General features: G+C 39.8%; 4 protein-coding genes across 10 annotated transcripts in view; 3 read left to right on the top strand and 1 right to left on the bottom strand.

Annotated features, from left to right (window-relative positions):
- LOC112464584 (6-phosphofructo-2-kinase/fructose-2,6-bisphosphatase 1-like) overlaps positions 1-5,094 on the top strand; it is a 7,220-nt gene extending 2,126 nt beyond the window's left edge. The window contains exons 2-7 of one of the 2 annotated variants that reach the window (XM_025031661.1): positions 481-908; positions 1,187-1,558; positions 1,920-2,021; positions 2,093-2,327; positions 2,752-2,900; positions 4,077-5,094. In XM_025031661.1, coding sequence (XP_024887429.1) covers positions 481-908; positions 1,187-1,558; positions 1,920-2,021; positions 2,093-2,327; positions 2,752-2,900; positions 4,077-4,133 — 1,343 coding nt within the window. In that variant the 3' untranslated portion in view covers positions 4,134-5,094. The remainder of the gene's footprint in view (positions 1-480; positions 909-1,186; positions 1,559-1,919; positions 2,022-2,092; positions 2,328-2,751; positions 2,901-4,076) is intronic. The other variant, XM_025031662.1, reaches the window with a different exon arrangement.
- A 341-nt stretch (positions 5,095-5,435) lies between these two features.
- Positions 5,436-7,132, top strand: LOC112464587 (YEATS domain-containing protein 4). The gene is made up of 4 exons (XM_025031665.1): positions 5,436-5,716; positions 5,994-6,275; positions 6,355-6,535; positions 6,615-7,132. Exons 1-4 carry the CDS (start codon positions 5,669-5,671, stop codon positions 6,785-6,787), a joined length of 684 nt encoding a protein of 227 aa, XP_024887433.1. The 5' UTR covers positions 5,436-5,668; the 3' UTR covers positions 6,788-7,132.
- A 639-nt stretch (positions 7,133-7,771) lies between these two features.
- Positions 7,772-11,738, top strand: LOC112464578 (solute carrier family 25 member 35-like). Of its 2 annotated transcripts, none has more exons than XM_025031654.1 (5): positions 7,772-7,882; positions 9,084-9,465; positions 9,913-10,131; positions 10,715-10,829; positions 11,397-11,738. In XM_025031654.1, exons 1-5 carry the CDS (start codon positions 7,860-7,862, stop codon positions 11,597-11,599), a joined length of 942 nt encoding a protein of 313 aa, XP_024887422.1. In that variant the 5' UTR covers positions 7,772-7,859; the 3' UTR covers positions 11,600-11,738. The 2 variants fall into 2 exon arrangements, with proteins under 2 accessions (XP_024887422.1, XP_024887421.1); XM_025031653.1 differs by lacking the exon at positions 7,772-7,882 and adding an exon at positions 8,078-8,388.
- Positions 11,616-20,413, bottom strand: LOC112464577 (solute carrier family 2, facilitated glucose transporter member 1-like). Of its 5 annotated transcripts, none has more exons than XM_025031648.1 (8): positions 17,006-17,103; positions 16,557-16,627; positions 14,000-14,131; positions 13,647-13,920; positions 13,163-13,453; positions 12,640-13,046; positions 12,244-12,515; positions 11,616-12,160 (listed from the first exon to the last, which is right to left on the bottom strand). In XM_025031648.1, the coding sequence occupies exons 1-8, from the start codon at positions 17,013-17,015 to the stop codon at positions 12,061-12,063; spliced, it is 1,557 nt and encodes a 518-aa protein (XP_024887416.1). In that variant the 5' UTR covers positions 17,016-17,103; the 3' UTR covers positions 11,616-12,060. The 5 variants fall into 5 exon arrangements, with proteins under 5 accessions (XP_024887416.1, XP_024887417.1, XP_024887415.1 ...); XM_025031649.1 differs by lacking the exon at positions 17,006-17,103 and adding an exon at positions 14,937-15,116; XM_025031647.1 differs by lacking the exon at positions 17,006-17,103 and adding an exon at positions 20,282-20,413 and having other exon boundaries at positions 11,617-12,160.
- Positions 20,414-20,505: the final 92 nt, after the last annotated feature.

The following is a 20,505-nucleotide window of genomic DNA, read 5'->3' as shown; positions in this document are numbered from 1 at the left end:
TATATATATATATATATATATTTATATATATATATATGTAACATTTATGTGTTATAATTTTAATTTTGTGTGTGTGTGTGTGTGTGTGTGTGTGTGTGTGTGTGTGTGTGTGTGTGTGTGTGTGTGCGCGCGCGCGTGCGTGTGTGTGTGTGTACATGCACACATAAAACTGTAAACCACAGTTCTAGCAAAATTACAGCTGATAATATATTAATTGCGAAATCAGAACGAACATCTGTCGCGCGGAAACGGAATTTGGCATATCTTGATACTGTAATATTGAAGCGGATTTTGGGTTATTGTATAACTGGCATTAAAATCAATATGACATAACATTCAATTTAAACAGATGAAACAGAAATAACTCGGTCAGTTAAGGGATTAACGATTTCTCATGTATTTAATTTCCTGGAATTTATTTCTCGTCCAATATCAAATTCTATTAGATACGTAATTTTCATATTTTCATCTTCTCCGTAGGTGAACGTGCGAATTTCGTGAACAAGCCTCATGTGATTGCGATGGTCGGGCTGCCGGCTCGCGGCAAGACCTACATATCCAAGAAGCTGTGCCGATATCTCAATTGGATCGGCATCAACACGAAGGTCTTCAACCTGGGCGAGTACAGGCGGCACGCCACCACGGCCTATCAATGCCACGACTTCTTCCGTCCCGACAACATAAAGGCCATGGCGATACGCACGCAGTGCGCAAAGGACGCTTTGAACGACGTGTGCCAGTGGCTGGAGAGCGGCGACGGCGAGGTGGCCGTCTTCGACGCCACCAATTCGACGGTCGAGAGACGCCAGCTTATACGCGACATCGTCGTATGCCAGATGGGCTTCAAGCTCTTCTTCGTCGAGTCGGTGTGCAATGATCCGGAGATCGTCGAGCAGAATATTATGGAAGTATGTACTTGAGAAACAGAAGGTAGCCAGCTGGACAATGTTATACTGTACACTACATATATAAAAATTAATTAATATCAACTCTCTCCAGTTTAACTTTTGCGATTAATAAGATTAATATTGTAAAAATGGTTTTGAAGAATGTTGAGCAGAATATTATGGAAGTACCGGTTTATTATTACGTCACAGTCTCTCGTAAATTAACAATTAATGATTTATATTAATAAATATAGGATTCACAAATTTATATGTACCATAAAGATGATTTCTATTGCAAGGTAAAAGTCAGTAGTCCGGATTACGCGAATATGAAGAAGGAGGATGTGCTCGCGGATTTCATGCTGCGAATCGAGCACTATCAGGAGAAATACCAGCCGTTGGACGAGGAGCGCGAAAGCGACCTGTCGTTCATGAAAATATACAACACTGGCGAGAAGGTGCTGGTCCATAAGCACGAAGGCCATATACAAAGTAGAATAGTTTACTATCTTATGAACATTCATATTGTGCCACGCACGATTTACTTGACCAGACACGGTGAGAGCCTGATGAACATCGATGGCAGGATAGGCGGCGATTCGGACTTGAGCGAGCGGGGACATGAATATGCCAAGGCATTAGCAGAATATATCAGTAATCAGAACATACAGGTAGCTTTCCTTGACCTTTTCAACATATAATTTATCGATTTAATTATTATATGCTTTTATATAAATATATATATGTATATATATATATATATATCGCAATAAAAATTGTTATTTAATTTTGATTCTGATCATTATAGTTCCGTTTTTTAATAATATGAAGATAAACAGATACGACCATTTAAGAAAATTATAATTGAGGATAAATACTACATATTCAAAGATTAAAATGTGCATACTTTACATGAATTATGTAAAGCATTGTTGTTCTCCGCATGTTACTTTGATCGCGATCACTTGACTCTTGAAGTAATCTTATCCCGTGTTATGTTAAACAGTTAAACGACATTGTATCTGCATATAGGGTTTAAGAGTTTGGACTAGCTGGCTGAAGAGAACCATTCAGACCGCGGTTGATGTAAAGGCACCGCAGGAAAGGTGGAAGGCTCTCAACGAAATTGACGCCGTAAGTTACAGCGCTGGATAGATTAGCTAATTAATCAATTTCTCATCTTTGCCTCTCTTTGTGAATCACAGGGTATTTGTGAAGAGATGAGTTATGAAGAAATCGCCTCGAAATATCCTACGGACTTTGCCGCGAGAGATCAAAACAAATTCTCGTATCGTTATCCAAGAGGGGAGAGTTACGAAGATCTCGTTGCACGACTGGAGCCCGTGATAATGGAGCTGGAACGTCAGGGTAACGTTTTAGTCGTCTGTCATCAAGCGGTCATACGGTGTTTACTCGCGTACTTCTTGGACAAAAATGCAGGTCAGTATATATCTCATAATTTATTATTTATTTATTATTATTTAATATCTCATAGGATATTGAAATCTGTTCTCGATTAATTGCATGTGCAAATAAAATGATTCGAGTCGTCAGTGCTCGATGCGTAACACGCCTGAGCACGTGATGACGCTCAAGAATGGAGATATTGGAGTATCGAGACGCTAAGTGCAACTTTTGACCTTCGACGTATTAAAATGTATCGAGAAAATAAATGATAAATGGTCGTGCACACAAAAGCGGATTATAGTGACGTAATTGTCTGCTCGATCGTGTGGCGGAGTAGCTGTTCTTATTCTCTTTGTACAAATTCTTCTTTAATACGACCATTAACACGCAGAAACAAATATCCGAGCTGTCCGTTTTTTTATTTCTATATGGTTGGTCCAAATTGTTCCTATTTCAGATCAAGGTCTTCCTATTTCAGATGAATTACCGTACTTAGAAGTACCTTTGCATACCATTGTGAAATTAACACCGGTCGCCTACGGCTGCAAGATGGAAAAGATTCACCTGCCGATAGACGCCGTGGACACTCATCGGCCGAAACCAAAGGTAGAAATTATCATATCAAAGTCGTAACAACTGTGTTTTCCTCCCTCGAGCGTGCTTTATTTGCTGAGAATGGAGATGGCGAGAGCAAGTACCTTCCCGCTTGCTTGCTAATTTTCCGGTACCGAAACTCTACACCGATAAAATATTTAATTCCTATGCGTCGCTTATGTTTTAATGTTCCCAGAGTACCTGACACTGTTAGCTATAGTGGAAAAAACGAGTTATTTTCTTGTATCTAATCAAAACCTCATCCTGAAATCATTTGCATCCGTCAAAAAACAAACCACTTTTATGAACTTCCATAAAATTTCGTCGCATGCATTTTTCCTATGGATCTGGGACACAAACGTGTTACCTGTGTGCTTTACTATAAATTTTATATGTTTACGTTATATAAAATCATGTTGTTATATAACGTCACATAATGTTAGCCTTGTTTGAATTGTTAAAAGATTGTTTTTACAATCATATTCTTGCTGGACAATTATTAATCTGTATTTATATTTATCTGTGCTATTTTTTCAGAAAGTACAAGTATAAGCATCGATATTGCGAAATTGTTATGGTACTAAACACTAATATGTATTCATATATTAAGCTTATTCACAGCGATACGATGACAACAGTTTTTAGAATTTATATTTATTAATGTAATGGTTGTCGATAATTATGTAGAAAATTAAACATATATTCCGATCGATTAGGAAAAGTAACGAATTCAGTTACGATAGAATAATATATTTTTGAAGATTGTATCTTTTAGTTAAAAAACTTATGAGATTAATTATATTCGGGCAATATATCTATAGAGGATTAACAGAATGCAAGTGTAGACGACACACGTAAATGGATTGTATCTCCTTACACAAGGCAAATTATACTTATACATGTGCAATATTATACATATATTCTTGCGTAAGATAACGATAGCACCGCGAGGGCAAAGTTATCCATTAAAGGCTCAAAGGTCGGAGCTGTAGCATAGCAGCTGATCTCGATTGTTTCAATGCTAATAAAGTCTCTTTGTGGCAAATCTGGTAGAGCATGTATCCTCGATAGAGAAACATATATCCTTCTCAGTCTGCGTTTATCATGTAGATTGCTCTTTTTCTCTCCGCAGCGCACGTATCTCGGCTAAACGCTAAAATGCCCGTTGTGGAACTTTTCAATTTTCAGATCCCGGGATATCTAGACGAGCAATTCCGAGGGAAGGGGAAGCTACTACGCACGTGATAACAACGAATTTCGTAAAGCACGACGCAGCTATTCCCTACCGTTGATATACCGAGACACTGAAGCAGCATAGATTCGGCAGCTGGCTGCCGCCCGCCCCTTCTCGCGTACGTGAATCAGCGCGCATCCGAGCCCTTTTCTTCCTACACGTGTCAAAAAGCGAGCTAGAGACGAAGCGCGATCGACGGTGTGCCCTATGAAAAGCCCATAGGGCACGAGTGGAAGATCCTCCGCGACGACGCAGGTTCCGTGCGACGATCGCATACACGCTGCGGCGCGTGTGTTTTGTGATTTTTATATTTTTTGATTGGCGTTTAGGTAGGTAGCGAGAAGAACATATTGTGATACAGGGATGATCGTCGACGAGAAGAGCCTGATGAACGTGTGTATAACGCGTTTTTTAGACGACAAGATTGATTTTTCTAGACAAGCGTATGGACTCGCGCGTGTGTCCTTCGACCAGTGCGCGCCTTGAAGTATTTGCTTCTTGCCGGAGAAAAGTATATTGTCTGACAGACAATATACTTACACGATGTTTACATGTGGTTCCACAACAGAATCCTATGTATCCCTTTCTCGTTCGGCAGATACTTCGAAGCGCTCTCGCGAATCTGAAAGCAGATTTTTCTTCTCTTTTTTTTTTTACATCCATATTTCAAACATCTTGAAAATTGTCGGATGCTTAGAGACTTCCAGGAGGCGGATCCAAGTATCGTAAAATTGTGACGTTGATAATAATACACTCGACTACGTAAAGGTATTCGAGACATATAGTACAATACCTTAGATTGTGCGATAAATACTTCCGATTCAAGCTAACGAACACGTTACAATTCAGTCCGTTGTCTAACATATACGTTGCGATCTTGTATATTAAGTAGCTGAATTACGGATTTCGATTATGGATATGTATCTCGCTCGATGAGAAACATATATATAATAAATAACACATGCAATTTTATGAGTTTATCTACTGATTTAGATATTCCTGTTTGACGAGTTATGTAGGAGAGATTTATTCTGCGAACTGCACGTTGTTTATTCAGAACACGAATGTGTTTTTGTTCGGTATACATGACGAATATTAACGCAAGATATTAATCAGGATGTAAGCTTCTTCAATATTTTTCTACAGATTGCAGGAGGAAAAATAAAAGGTAAGCGTGTTTATGAAAATTATATAAAAAGTTATACAGGATATATTTCTGGCGAAGAAGCGGAGATGTATAGAATAAAATTTTATTTTTAATTACTAAGATATTAGTTTTTTCTCACAAAAATGTATTCTACATTTTCGAATATATCCCGATGAACGATATATTGAATTTATATTTAAACTACGCGCTGATGCGCCGCCATATTGATTTCTAGTATTTCCGGCGTCCGTTACGTAGCGCTAAAAAATTGCAGTAAATATTTATAATTTACATGAGAAAAAACTTGGAAGCATTGAAAAAGAGAATGTTGTTCGAATAATTTTTCAGAATCGCGACTTTATTAAAGATATGTGATTTTTCAAGCTTATCACGAACGTAATGGCATCTACGAACGAGTTCGGTCCAGATTCTGGTGGTAGAGTAAAGGTAACCTAAAAAATAATAGTGAATAACTGTATTGATAGGTTTGTTTTTTATTGCTGCGTTGGACCGCGCTATAACTCCCTTTCTCGCTTTCGCTAAATTTCAAAAATACATCTATTTCACTTAAAGTACAGAGAATGTATACTAGTTCAGTTAAATAAAAAACATACATAATATTGATTACATAACCTACAATATTTTGGCGTCATAACATTTGCATGATAAAAATTAATTTTTAAAACTTGACATGTTACTTTATTGAATGGTTTGCTCGTGACAGGGCGTTACCATAGTCAAGCCTATAGTTTACGGAAATGTAGCACGTTACTTTGGCAAGAAGAGGGAGGAGGATGGACACACGCATCAATGGACCGTGTACGTCAAGCCGTACCACAACGAGGATATGTCCACCTACGTGAAGAAGGTGCATTTCAAATTGCACGAGAGTTACAACAATCCTAATCGTATTGTGACGAAGCCGCCGTACGAGTTGACGGAAACGGGCTGGGGAGAATTCGAGATAGTCATTAAGATCTACTTTCACGATCCGAACGAACGTCCCGTAAGTTTAAGAGATAGAAAGATACTTGCCGAATCCGAGTGTTATTTTATCAGCCGTAAAAAAAGTGAATTAATTTCAGGTAACAATATATCACATACTGAAATTGTTTCAATCGACGCCTGAGATACAGTTGGGGAAGAAAAGTCTAGTGTCCGAATTTTACGAGGAGATAGTTTTTCAAGATCCAACCGCGTTGATGCAACATCTACTAAGTTCCAGTAGACCTATAACGCTCGGGGTTTGGCGACACAATACAGACTGTTCGTATAATTGTGCTGTAATTGTCTCGCCTTGGATTAATTCGATGATAATTTAACAAATTTATAATTATTCCTGCAGTTGAGGCATTGAAGGAATCTACGATGAAGGACATCATGGAGGCACGCAACAAGATAAGACTCGAAGTGATAGATTTGAAAGAGAAATTGACCCTGGCGAAAGAGACTATCGCAAAATTCAAGGAAGAGATCGCAAAGATTTCCAAAGCTGGCGGAAGTTTATCCGTCGCCTAATTACACCATTTCAAGATGGATATCGAAGAAAACGACTATTTGTTGGCTTGGGCTAACGAATACAAGACCTGTTTCCATGTATAAAGTGTACATAATTTCGTAATTATAACTTTATTTCAATTAATTTTAAGAATTTTTATTACATTGTATATTTAACATGATTACCGTTAAGAAAATAAAATTTTTTCTATTCTGCAACATGGACGGCGTTTAGGTATTAGTTATAAGCACTCACAATAAAGTTTGTCTCTAATTTCAAATGCTTTATGTAGTTTATTTTAATTTAAGAAGGCTATATTGTGGGATATATGCAAAAGAAATTTATCGCCCTGAAATGAACAAAATTGTGTCGAGACTCTTCGTTACGTTTGATAGCAGTGATTTTGATGGATCGGTAAGATGTTTCTATTCGATTAAGCCTATGACGATAAGATGGTAATATGTTCTATTAAAATTGTTGATAACGTAACCCGATTTCTCAACTCGCGAAAACAAAGTATTAAAATAATAATCAAAAGCGCGATACCAAGTATAGCAATTCTCTGGAAAAAGAAACTCTAGAATTACTAGAAAAGATAAAAACAGGGTAAAGGTCAGCATATGCGAAGAACGGGATCCATTTAGAATAGAAATACGGTCTTTGTGTCGAAAGTGTGTTTCAGATAAAGTTCCTGAAACTTTTGTGACAAATAGTTGTAATATAAATTACAAGATAAACGATTTATATTATATTAAGGATAGTCTGTTACTTTGTTCGAGAGAACGAGGTTTTTAAAATATTTTGAGATATTAGAAATTTATATATCCCCTAAGCTAAAAGTTGCGGCATCAGTAGCATGCAATACAGCCCGATAATTAAATGGCTGTTATCGCGCGTGTAAACGCTGTCGACGCGGGGGATGTGATGTAAACATACGTCAGGATTGCTACATACACGTATACGAATGTAAGTACGCACGCGACGCCGCCGGCGCAGCGCTCCGATATAAACCGCCGTTGCTCCCCAGCGGGATCGGAGCAGCTTGAAAAAAAATCAGCTCTCTCTCTCTCTCAATCTCTTCCTATCCGAGAGATGAGCGCGGTCGCCGAGAAAACGTGAGCATTGTGTTACGGATTTTCATTCATCGCGTCGGATCGTCGCGCACCGTCCCGTTTCATCGTCCTCGTTCATCGACTATTCTTGACCCAATCTCGCCCAGTTGTGTGCCGCTTTAGCCGGCGGCGCGTGATTCACGAGTGTTACGTAACAATCGACCGGCCAGTCACTCTGACGCGAAGTGCGAGGTGTTTAAAGAGTCACTTTTCTTTCCTGCTTTCGACTTGTGTCGGAACACACGGTCTCTCAATGAAGACTCGAGTCCTAATAAAGCTCCGATTCAAAATGAATTAAAATAAGATCTTTAAGTCTTTCGGAGATTGTTTTAATGAATTTGAAGACTGACAAATGCACGATGGTCTTCTACTTTTTCATTAATAAAATATCTGACGAAAAAGTTTATGAAAAGTGACTCTCTAAGTGGGACACCCTATATAGCGCGTTTATGCTCGATAACTTCCGGGAACGCGAGTGATATGGTGAATCAAAAGGAATTCGTAGTTCAGTTTGTAAAATTGATAATCGAAATCACTTTACTAAATCAAAATGAATTAAGAATAATCGATAGTGACTTTGTGAAAAATATTCTCGTTACGAACTAATAACTTTTTCGTTAAAAAGAGTATATTAAGAATTTCCCAATTCTTTACATATAATATATATTAAATTTAATTTTATAATTTATGTAATATAGGAAGACAACAAATCTTTTAATACTTTTCATACGAATCTTATTTTACTATTGCACGTGACGACTATTTACTTACAAATACAAACGCTATATTATTCGCACAAATATTGATAAAAATTGATAAAATTAAAATAGAAAATATTACATCGATTGAAAGATTTATTTTCTTTCCTTTTCCTTTTGCACTAACGAACAGAGTAACAAATGAACTGTCCAACGTGTTCGTAGATTAGGATAAGGAAGGAAAAAAGATAATTTTATAGTGTCTCCGACAATTATCGCGTTTTCAACCTATCTCTAAACGTTCCAACATTTACATAGATTTTAGAATAAGGAAAGGAAAGAAGATAATTTTTCAGTGTATCCGACAATATATTATCGCGTTGGATTAGGTACTATTTCTAAATAAACTTTCCAACATTCGTAAATTAGGATAAGGAAAGGAAATAGGATACTTTTTTTTTTACTTTCGACTATCTCTCTAACTCCTCAACTTCTATTTTCCTCAGACCGGGCGTGGAGTTCGCGATCGGCGCCCTGGCGGCGGTGGGCGCCGGCTTCTTCACGAACCCCATGGACGTGGTGAAGGTGCGGCTGCAGTTGCAGGGTGAGCTGGAGGCCCGGGGCTCGTACACGAAGATCTACAAGAACACCCTGCACGCCGCGTATCTCATAGCCAAGCACGAGGGCGTGCTGGCCCTGCAAGCGGGTCTCGTGCCCGCGCTCGCCTTCCAGGTGGTGCTCAACGGCATCCGCCTGGGTGTGTACAAGTCCGCTCAGAGGTACGAGCTGATCGTCGACAAGCGAGGTAACACCGATGTCCTGCGGACCACCCTGGTGTCCGGCACGGCCGGCTGCCTCGGCGCCGTCCTCGGCAGTCCGTTGTATTTGGTAATCATCTACTCGATCGCCCTTGAGTCTCTTTATTCATCAAGATATATACACTATAACTTGAAATTGATTCTTCCGTTGACTGTTCCTTCTAATACATACAAAATTATACACATCCTGTTACAATGAGGATTTTTAAAATTTTCAAGATTTAATGGCACCTATACCCGTTCGAGAACTTGAAGGATACTTTACATCAGATTTGCCACGAAGTGATCTTGAATAAAATTAATTACGAAATAGATTTACAAGATACGGCATAAAATAAACTAAAAAGTATGGTTGCTCGCAAGTGAACACGTACAAATGTCTCTGGCCAAAAGTTGATTTAATAAAAGTATAAGATATAAAAAAATATCTTTGCCTAGAAATGTAGGTAATAAGTTTCGGGTCGGCGCGCTACACTTCGCACGTGGATTAATCGGATCGTATGTACAATTATTCCAGGTCAAGACGCAGTTACAGGCGCAATCCGCGAAAACCATCGCCGTAGGCTACCAGCACAATCACTCAGGTTCGTGGGACGCCTTCAGGTTCCTGTGGATGGAGGGTGGCATCACGGCTCTATATCGAGGATGGAACGCCAACATGCCGCGCGTATTCGTTGGCTCGGCGACGCAGCTGACCACCTTCGGATTAGCGTCGGACTGGCTGCGCTCGTTAAATGTAAATGACACTTGATCGTCTCCACGCTCGTTTCCAGATACCTCCCTCCTCGCATTGAGGTCTCGAGTTTCCTTCGCTCTCGTCGACGCCAGCAATTTTCGAAAGGAATTTGGCCGGCGAGCAACCAAAGGAATGCCGGTCACGCGTGCCATGACTTTAAAATATAAAAGAAATCTTAATCTCTCTTTGGGGTGAAAAAATTTCTTATATTTTCTTAGAAATTGTCTAAGAATTTCTCATGTCTTAGATTGTCTTGTAAAAAATTCTGAAATCATATGTAAAATTTTTCAGATACTTCTGTATGTATGAAAATTTCTGATAAATTCCGCATATTTATTTCTACAAAGATGTGTTGGATACAAGAAAATTCTAAAATATTTCATTTTATTTGATGTGAGTTGTTCTGAAAAACGTTCCAATTCGTACAAAAAAATCTAAGACATTTTTCCATCAAGGCTGCAGTTTAGATTTCCTAAATCGAGGTGTATGAAAGCGCCGATCGGTAGTCCGGTAGACCTCAGTGCGAGATTCGAGGATCACTCGTCGCTGTACGGCGCAACGGAGCGTTCTTAATTTCTTTCAGATATTTCCAGATCGCCCGATACTGCTGACCTTCTTGGCCTCCGTGATCGGAGGTAGTTGCGTAGCCATCACCATGCAGCCGTTCGACGTCCTGGCCACGCGATTGTACAATCAACGTAAGTATACTGCGCAAGAAATTGCGTAGTATCTGCTAAACGTTAAACGCGCGATTTATCAAAGGCCACGATTGTGTCGTGTTAACTTATAACAATGAACGACATTTGCACAAAATTGAAATTTTGTATAAACTCTCGTCGAGAGAGAAGAGAGTCGGATTCGTTCGGCAAAATGTAGAACGTACTCATTCTTATCCGATAAAATATCACTTCCTGTCGCGTTCGCTCGACTCAAAATCGCATCTCACGGTAATATATTAACTTGGCATACGCGACTATAAATACAATGCGATGTAATGCGCAACTATAAATACGATCCTAACGCGGGTGACTATAAATATGCTTTGCGTAAAGGACTCGTCATAAAGTTTCTTGACACCGTAATGTGAAACGCTCGATTAGAGAGAACATTTAGAAAATCGAGGAATTGGTGTATCACCCTTACGCCAGACCGTTTAATAGCGTCGCAAATTTCGTAAAGAAAGCGAACTTTATGCGTTTTTATTGCTGTCTTTGAAAGTCATCAGCTTGTATTAAATGTGTGATTTTAAACGTATGCAAATGCAGAGACAGACGCCAACGGAAAAGGTACCCTGTACAAAGGACTCGGGGACGCGCTCATCAAGATATTCCGTACTGAGGGTCTGACCGGTCTGTACAAAGGAACGTTCCCAACGTGGTTGAGGATAGCGCCGCATACGGTTCTGTGCCTGGTATTTTACGAGCAGCTAGATCAACTATACAGCAATTTTAGAACACGACCCAATTGATGCTAGTTGCAAATTTGTATAAATTATATGTATTTACTATAGGTATGTATGTGCGCAGCGAAAATTTTGTAAGATTTTTCAAGAACGTTGAATATTAAATATTGCAACTCTTCGAATAAATTGATGTTACGTATTGGCAGTGATCGTACGTGATATTGTATAAAATGTAAAAATCCTAGCCGCGCTACTTTAATCATCTTCGCGTGTACGAGATACCATTCTACGCCATTGCTTCCGATATTTACGGGATGGAATATATACAAATAGACAATAGTGTATAAAACTCGCTCGCATGGTGTACCTGAATCTCGCTCGAATAAATTACTCGTGCATTCGATCGTATGAAACCGGTTGTGAGCAACGCGCGAAATGTCACTCGCGTACGAGTGTAACAACAATTTGTTGATTTTGTTAAAAAACCGTATAAAAAGTACTTAATCGAGTTACGTTAAGCAATTGATCTACGCAAAGAGTGTTGCATTCGGTCTTGCCTTGAAACCTTGAGTCATGGCTGCCGCTATATCCGTCGTACTTCGACCTCGCGTTTCAGGCAAGTAGATTCTGTAACAAATAACAACAGTTCACGTTACGCTGCGAACAGAGTACAGTGCGTTGACTAACAACAATAAAACTGTGTTACGTACTGATTGATCTGCACCAAGATCAGTATGGCCCCAGCGAAGATTAGGAAGACGTACGAGCCGATCGCAGCCTGTAACAAGGGGAACATCATCCCGACGAGGAAGTTCCCTCCCCAATTGAACACGCTACCTAACGACATAGCGGCAGGTCTAGGACCGACGTCGAATAGCTCGGAGCCGATGAAAAACGGTATAGGACCGAGACCAATGCCGTAAAATATAACGTACGCTAGCACCGAGACAGTGCAAACCCATGGCATGAACGAGGCTTTGTGCTGTATAAAGATTAATTTTAACATTATTTTTTTTTTAATCCATCATCTACATACATTACTGAAATTGTAACATGATAAAATCGTAAAATTTTAATATACAATGCTACTAAAACTGTTTACTTACGAGTAGTGCGATAGAGATGCGCAGGACGATAAGGCATCCTATGCATAAGTAACAACTCAGGAAGAATACTTTTCTTCTGCTGAATAATGACATTATCGGCACGGAGATAACTGCCATCCCGATGTTTGCGACACCAGTGCCTAGGGTCGCATATTGAGCACCGGTAATTCCCAGGCCAGCCCCGAGAAATATCGTGTTCGAATAGTAAAAGACTGCGTTAATGCCACTGAGTTGCTGACCAAATTGCATGAGGCACACTAAGAATAGAGGTAGTCTCACGGTCGGCTCTTTCAACACGCGCTTAATGCTCCACGTCTTGCTTGTCGATCTCACCGCTAGTTCCTCTTGCAAGCCAGCAATCTCGTTTTGCAGGAGCATTATGTCCATGTTGCGCAAACGACTAAGTTCTAAAAAGAATCAGAATTCATAATATAAAAGTGATAAACACGAGCTAAAACGTAGATTGTGAAACGATTAAAAACTTATACACTCGGATGGTCGTTCGTAAAACAGCTGTACGCACCTTTAAGAGCCTTTCCCTGTTCCCCTCTAATTATGTACAGATACTTTGGACTTTCTGGCAAAGTGATAGTTAATAATAATGCGATGAGGCATAGCGGTGAGAAAGATGCTAACATTATGTGCCAGGATTCGGGAGTGCCCAAGACAGTGTTGAGCCCGGCGATCTGGCCCATCAGCACGCCACAGGTGATGCCCAATTGACACAAGACTCCGACGGCACCTCTCAATTTTAAAGGCGCTATTTCTGTCATGTACATCGGGAGCAAAGCAGTAGCTAGACCGCCAGAGAGTCCTACGAATATTCCGAAACATTATATATCACGCAGATTCAAAAACCAAATTGAAGAAAGAAATTGAAGGCTCGTACTTGCCTTCAGCTAAAATTATGCCTGTCGCTATAATTATGTGCTTTCACATTAATTATAAGTGTCCAATTAGGACCGGTGAAAGATGAAAGGTTAAATCTTAACGATTCCTTGACTCACCAACGATCACTCGGCCAATTAGAAAAAGCTCGACCGAGTTCATGGTTCGTACGAGCAAGAACAGAACAGCTCCTACGATCCCGCAAATATTTCCAACGCTCAGCGCGCCTTTCCGTCCGAATCTGTCGCTCAGCCAACTGGCAATTAAAGATCCAGACACACCTCCGATAAGAAAGACCGATACTATAGCGGACCAGAGTATCTGGAGCTCATGGCTGGACAACTGTACGTTATATTTTTCCCAGATACTATCATTGCAGAACGATTGCATAAGCTGTAAGCCGAATATACGACAGTATAGTTTCAGATAACACTGCGTGCTCGACGGAATCGCATATTGGTCTACTACGAACATGAGCAGGATTGTTCATGACGCCTATGTTATATCCTGCTGGTAATGCTGATCCCAGGCAGCAAGTGGCACCGCCCAGTACCAGCAACGGTGTCCATCCACCGGGATCGGCATCGTGTGCATTATTACACTCCTATAAAAGAAATTACACGGGTCAGAAATTATGTCATACCAGAAAAAGCGTTTCTTCTAATCTTCTCCTTTTAAGTGAAAGGTGAATGGCTTATTACGCACAACAAACATTTATTATGCGTAACAGGGGCGATACAGCTCAAAAAATTTATCTGTTAATTTTTACGGATAGCACAACTTGCGGATTATTATAATATTTACGAGCTACCGTTATTCTCTGTTCAGCAGTATAGTCACGTAAAGATTGCAAATAATGTGTTTAATGCAAATACAAATTGCAACATAATCTATAAACGTTACTTGCAGCATCTGATGGCACGAGTCTTAATATGGCGATGTATGGAAGATGAATTCTGATAATTTCATATCATGACCCAGAATCCTCAGATATCGTCCGCTTTGCATAATAATTAATAATAAAGATCGTTTAACACATTGTGATATTGCGGGTTATAATTGGATTATATCAACGTAATTAATCCTAGCGAATCTCTAATGAATATTTCCAACTAAATTTTCTTCTTCTTTACTGATCTTGTAGAAAAAGAGAGAAAAAAAGAAGTTCCGATTTTCGCGAATAAGCGGACACGTCGATATCATTTAAGGTAGCGTACGGGCTTCACCAATCTCTTAAAATACAAAATTTACGATATGTAAAATCAGAAGACCATACCGCTCACGTAACTAAGCATCGTAAGCAATATGTAGTGTGTTCTGCACCCTCGTAGACCAATCAGTGATAACATGGAAAAGCCAGGACGGAATGATGGAACAAAACTCAACAAAACCACACACCATGGGCATACCTGTAAACTGTTTAGATAGCCAACCATGCATTATTATGAATTTGTCATAGAACCCGAATATACCCTCCGACCGTTTGTCTTAAGGGCATACACACGCGCACACATGCTCTACCCTTCTGTCAAAGAATCAAATTTTGGCTACAATATCCATATCTGTGATGTATTCCGGCTCTGATAATTCTATAAATATAGATAGATATTTCCTCAGTTTAATATACCACATTATAAAGTAACATATATCACTATATAAATCGTGAGTGTCACATTAGCAAAGCGATCAATTATTTATTAGCGATACTTTAATATATTCATAATCTCAGCACTTTCTTTGAAAACTTCACTTGTATCGACTACACTACTTTGATGTATAATTCTGTTTATTACAAGGAGATATACAGAGAGCATCTTAATTACTTAATAAACTTATAACGGCTCGCTCAACTTTGTTCTCAAATCAATTAAACTGTAATAGATCAAAGTAGAAGAAATTTTAAATCATCCAGGGAAAATATGTATATTAAAAAATATATTAAATTATTGTATAATTTATAATTAAAGTTATATATATGATTAAAAAGAAAAAATCACCAAGATTATAATATCAAAAATTAGTAATCCATAGAAAAGTATCTATAGAAAAACCAGAGAGTCACATTACTTTTAAATGATAGTATATTGCGGGGGATTAGAGAAGCAAATAAACTAGCTGGTTTGGAAGAAGTGAAAATGGCGTGACGTGATAATTGAGATATGCGTCACTCCGATTGAATTAACAAAATCAGGATTGAATGAAATGATCGCCAATATAATCATTCGAGTACACTTGTACGTTGTATCTTTTTGTTTTTGTCCTGATTAGAATAATAATAATCTACTGCATCGACATTAACTGTCCGTATAATAATTTGAGCTTGTTCGCTATACGTGATGTAAAAAGAAATATATCACACGATACAAATTGACTTGCCATTGAGTACCTGGCGCAAAAGTTTTCGTAAAATACATACTTTTCTCGCATACGAGGCGCTAATAATCTTTTAAACGCTCGTTATATATATGCGATAATTTAAATTATTCTGATAACAACGTTTTCTGCGAAAGCCTGTACCACTCGCAAAGGATATACAGGCAACGGTATAGCTCTATCGAATTATTAACAACTACTTTCATAAAGATACGCGGAATAATATTAACCCTTTGATGTCCTGCGTCGAGCTGGATTCAATTTATTATATAATGTTACTGCTCGATGCTCCTTTGTCTTTGATCAATTTATTATGTTTCGTGGTGATCTATCGCATAGTATTTCCATACATCCGAATCAGATGCAAAATTATAATGAGCATGCAAATTGTACTTTCGGGATCTTCATAAATCCCTCTAGATAATAAGAATTTTTTTATTTTTATTAGGTCCGCCAATTAAACGAGACACTTGAACCTCGTTCATTTACGATAAATAATTCGGACCGCAAAGAGTTAAAGAGTAATTATAGCGATAACGGCAAAAGTAAAACCCTTGTTTTCAAGAAAGGGCCGAGAGATAATAATCGGCTGCGTCACTATACAAAAAATTCAAACACGACAGCAAACTGCGACAAGGAGAATAAAGGTGACTTACGGATTTCCGCGGTTCTCCGGCCAACGATTTCACCCTCGACACATCGATGCACAGCGCGGACACGTCGGTCTCTGCAAGCATAAGGAAAAAGATTGCAGTGTACACCCCTTCGAGTGCTGTGTCACCCAGAGGACGCGAAGCGTCCAAGATCGCGCGGATAAATGCATCGGATGTGCAAAACGTCTTGCAAGGGAACGAGACGGCGACGACGATGCGTGTCGTATTTATCGCTGGCACGCGCTACTCCCGCGTGGAAGATCGATGAAAACTATGAAAAGACACGCGCGGCCGGGAGGGTGGACAGCACTGCGGCGTCGCATCACCCGGAGATTCGCTCGCTTATTTTTCGTCTCCCTCGTCCGTTTTCTTCGCCGTAGATCCGCGCCCGAACGTGGACCAGCGTTTCTCGATCGCCAAGGATAAGGGTTTGAGCGGGGGTGAGCTTATACCTATCGTCATGCCGCGCGACCACGCGCGCGACACGTGTCGCGGACGCTGCAGCGAGGTGATGACCGCAGTGGACAGAGACGTCCCGACGCCCCCGACGCCGGCCGCCGTCGCACTGTCGCAGCGTACGTCAGATCAGGTTAGGGTTGGCAGCGCCGTGCGCCGTATCGTTCAACCCTTCCGTTCGTTAAGGGTGGTAATCGCACGGTCCGACCCTATATTCAAAATCGTTCCACATCTGATTTTAACTTCGAACCCTTGTGGGTAGTTTTAAGTCGATGGAACGTACAGCGTCACGAGATCGTACTTTGAAACGATTTTGAAGATTGGATTACGAGGTAACTTATTCGATCAAACTCTTGTTTAACTCAGTTTTGGTCGTTTAAATTATCAATATTGTGTACTATTAACATAGATAGAATTATTAGGTTTTTCCCATTTACATCAAAACTCAGATAATTCTCACTTATTGTGACTCGTTCTATCCTTGTTGGCAATTTAATGAATAATAAAGACAGAGAATGACGTCACAAGTGAGAATTATTTGAGTTTTGATGTAAATGGAAAGCATCTATTAACTTTGTTTAACCAGGGGCGCCTGATTTTTTTAAAGGTTTTTATATCACTTGGGGTGATTTTTTTATACTCTAATTAAAATAAGTCATTGTTATTAATTACATATTTTTATTTTTTTTTATAATTAATATTTGAGCACAATATGTATATAGATTTACTCAACTTTTTTTCTGAAAAAAGTAAGGAGAGACCAAAAAATATTAAAAAACCGAAAGAAACACATTAAAATTATTCTCTGACGTGAGATTTATTCTTTCAACTTGGGGTAAAAATCACTCCAGGCGCCCGTTTTTGGGTTAACATACCCACATGATAGCATGCATATCAAAAAGACGTCCAGGAGATATCCTGAAGATATATTTAGGAGATAGGATATCTTCGCGGGATATTTTCTGGACGTCTTTTTGATATGCATGCTATGTGGGTACAGACAGAAATATATCGCTCAAAACCTGATCCTCACAGCTGTGCTATGCTAATACTTAAAATAAGATAGGTGTGTATTTACGCATCGAAGAAAAAGAAAAAAGATGATGAAAAAAAAATATGAAGTAGGTACTCGGGTTACGAGGAACGAACCCTAGTCCGCCGCTTTAATTCTCGTGCAAATTTCGAATCCCGGTCAGGAGATTAACTTTCGCTGTGATACATCCTCGGACGTGAATGTGTCCGTTCCGTCTCTGTTCCGTCTTCTCCTTTTCTTCCGCGAGTCCTCGAGTGAGAAACGAGGCGACGTGTAATGTGCAAAGTCGAGCGATATAAAGGGTGTCCGGAGTCGAAACCTCGAGTTTCTTTCTCAGGCCATTATTTCTCGCGTCTTCGACGCGAAATTTATAAAAGGGGAAGAATAATCGAGAAGCAGTTTACCCTTTGTGAAATTTGAATTTCAAAAATTCTTTAAACGTCATTCTCTCTGAAAGAAACCTCTGAAGCACTCTTCTAAATAAATTTATCTTTTTTCCCTTTTTCTCGGCAGCGCTTTCCACATCTCCTCGCAGCTACCTGCGTTTTTTCTTTGAAATTCTAATCACGTATCTGCTCGCAATGTAAAAAAATTATTTATATATACGAAAGATGCAGCTGAAAATAAATATATTTAATCTGTTTTTAAGATCAATCTTGTTTTCCCGGATACCCTGTACGTCACACTTTTACGTTTTCACGCGGCTACGTGAGCGTGTATCGTTGGCGTGTTCTAACAAAGCGTGACTTGCGAGTCTATAAAATTCTTGTCGATTCATAATTAACGCTCAACTGCGAGTAAATGCGACATTATGAAACACAAGGCGAAGTTGTCCAGTTACATCGCCGTGGTTGCATCTTAATTACACACCTCCTGAACTCTTTGCACGTCTCTCCTTCGAGACTTTTAGAATCTGAATACGTAGATTTGTCCCTGCAATGACAAAAGGTGGACCTATATATGTCCAAGATTTATATTTTCTTCTTCTTTAAATGAATGTTTACCTTTGCTTCTTCTTCGTTTTTCTTCTTCTTCTTCTTCTTTAAGTAAATTTTCAACTAGCGGGATTGCAGCACCACGTTATTTAATGTCGTTTTGACTACAGTCTCTGCCTAGCTGCATCTTAATTTCATCTCTCGTATCTTTCTCTCTTACAGTTTACTTTTGCCTCTCATCTCTTTCTCTCGTATAGTTAAACTTTTTTTCTCGTTTCTTTCCGCCGCCAGGCCCGGCAGACAAATACTTATCCTGAGGAATTGTGGAGAGACTCCGATGAAGAAGAAAAAGAAGAGGAAGGAATGTGACGACTCTGCTTCGAAGAAGGAGGTAAAACAATATTTAATAATGACTAATACAGCGGAGTTCGCTCACGTGCACCTATTTACATCCGCCTCTTCTCGCTGTTATACGAAAGCTTCGTCTAGACCGAGAAACATTGTCGTCGACACGATGTCGCCTACATTCCTAAGTTGCTTGCAATATTTGTCGACAACAATGTGTGTGACAGTATCCTACAATTTCTTAGATTCAAAATTGAATTTTGTCGAATGCACTGTCGCGGCAACACGTGTTTCCGACAACGTTCCGTTTGGTCTGGACTGGTCTGGACAAGGCTGAAGAAACCGGAGAGCTGGATACGGTACGGAGAGAGCTGCGCTCGGTTTTCGTGTCGAAAATTCGCGGTGCGAAAATAGAACGTCCTCGCACGTGGCGCGCGAGACACGCGATGCGATTGTGACGCGCGTTCGCGGCCACGAGTTTGCGTTTGCGCTGCATATCACATTGATATGCGCGAGCGTGACAAGCGTAGCGTACTCTCACATGATGCGCTAAGGTTCGAAGAATACAACATATGTAGTGTCGATCCTTAAAGCCGACGTAAAAATAGCAACGGAGCTCGTCGTGCTCGACAAAATGTGCTTATTGCCCGTAGCCAATGATATTAATGTCTTTCTTCCTTCTTTCTAAGTAAAGCTGTCCATCGGAGTTGATTCTTGCAGCGTAATTAATTACTCAAATTCCGACTACTGCATCGTCGCAAACATATTTCGTTCTAACAATAAGTAGAAACTAAATAGAATCTGGTTCCTATTTATCGGTTTAGAACACGATATATATTTTATGCAATTTGTAACAGTCTCAGAATGTATTTCCAAGGGATATTTTGAATTCTGGTTCTCCACGCGCGATTCCGTTCAGTTCCTTGCCGCATTTTCTTATTTTCAACGTCGGGACATACCTTGATTCTCGTCCGTTGTGTCTTTCATTGTCCGGCGCGCGAGCAAAGTTCGCTGCAGTCGCGAAGAGAGTCTTTCAAGAGCACACAACCGCCGTCGACGTGGACTGCGGTCCGACTAACCGCGACCGCGGTTCTTTCGGCCACCGTTACCGCTAATACCGCTGTCACGGCCGCCAGCTGCGTACGCTGGCTGACGATAACGAACGGACAGCCAATACCGCTAT

The sequence above is a fragment of the Temnothorax curvispinosus genome, unplaced genomic scaffold (assembly GCF_003070985.1).
Source record: "Temnothorax curvispinosus isolate PA1 unplaced genomic scaffold, ASM307098v1 QBEX01014331.1, whole genome shotgun sequence".
Taxonomy (NCBI): domain Eukaryota; kingdom Metazoa; phylum Arthropoda; class Insecta; order Hymenoptera; family Formicidae; genus Temnothorax; species Temnothorax curvispinosus.
This window is presented reverse-complemented; position numbering and strand designations above follow the sequence as displayed.

Excerpts from the sequence above, each read along its gene's own strand:
- LOC112464587 (XM_025031665.1), top strand. The coding sequence starts at position 5,669 with ATGGCATCTACGAACGAGTTCGGTCCAGATTCTGGTGGTAGAGTAAAG. Across the intron at positions 6,276-6,354 it reads ACGATCCGAACGAACGTCCC|GTAACAATATATCACATACT; the intron begins GTAAGTTTAAGA and ends AATTAATTTCAG. Across the intron at positions 6,536-6,614 it reads TTGGCGACACAATACAGACT|TTGAGGCATTGAAGGAATCT; the intron begins GTTCGTATAATT and ends TTATTCCTGCAG.
- LOC112464578 (XM_025031653.1), top strand. The coding sequence starts at position 8,285 with ATGAAAAGTGACTCTCTAAGTGGGACACCCTATATAGCGCGTTTATGC. Across the intron at positions 9,466-9,912 it reads TCGGCAGTCCGTTGTATTTG|GTCAAGACGCAGTTACAGGC; the intron begins GTAATCATCTAC and ends CAATTATTCCAG. Across the intron at positions 10,132-10,714 it reads ACTGGCTGCGCTCGTTAAAT|ATATTTCCAGATCGCCCGAT; the intron begins GTAAATGACACT and ends AATTTCTTTCAG.
- LOC112464577 (XM_025031647.1), bottom strand. The coding sequence starts at position 20,309 with ATGAAAGACACAACGGACGAGAATCAAG. Across the intron at positions 16,628-20,281 it reads CACAACGGACGAGAATCAAG|AGACCGACGTGTCCGCGCTG; the intron begins GTATGTCCCGAC and ends TTATGCTTGCAG. Across the intron at positions 12,161-12,243 it reads ATCTTGGTGCAGATCAATCA|AATCTACTTGCCTGAAACGC; the intron begins GTACGTAACACA and ends TATTTGTTACAG.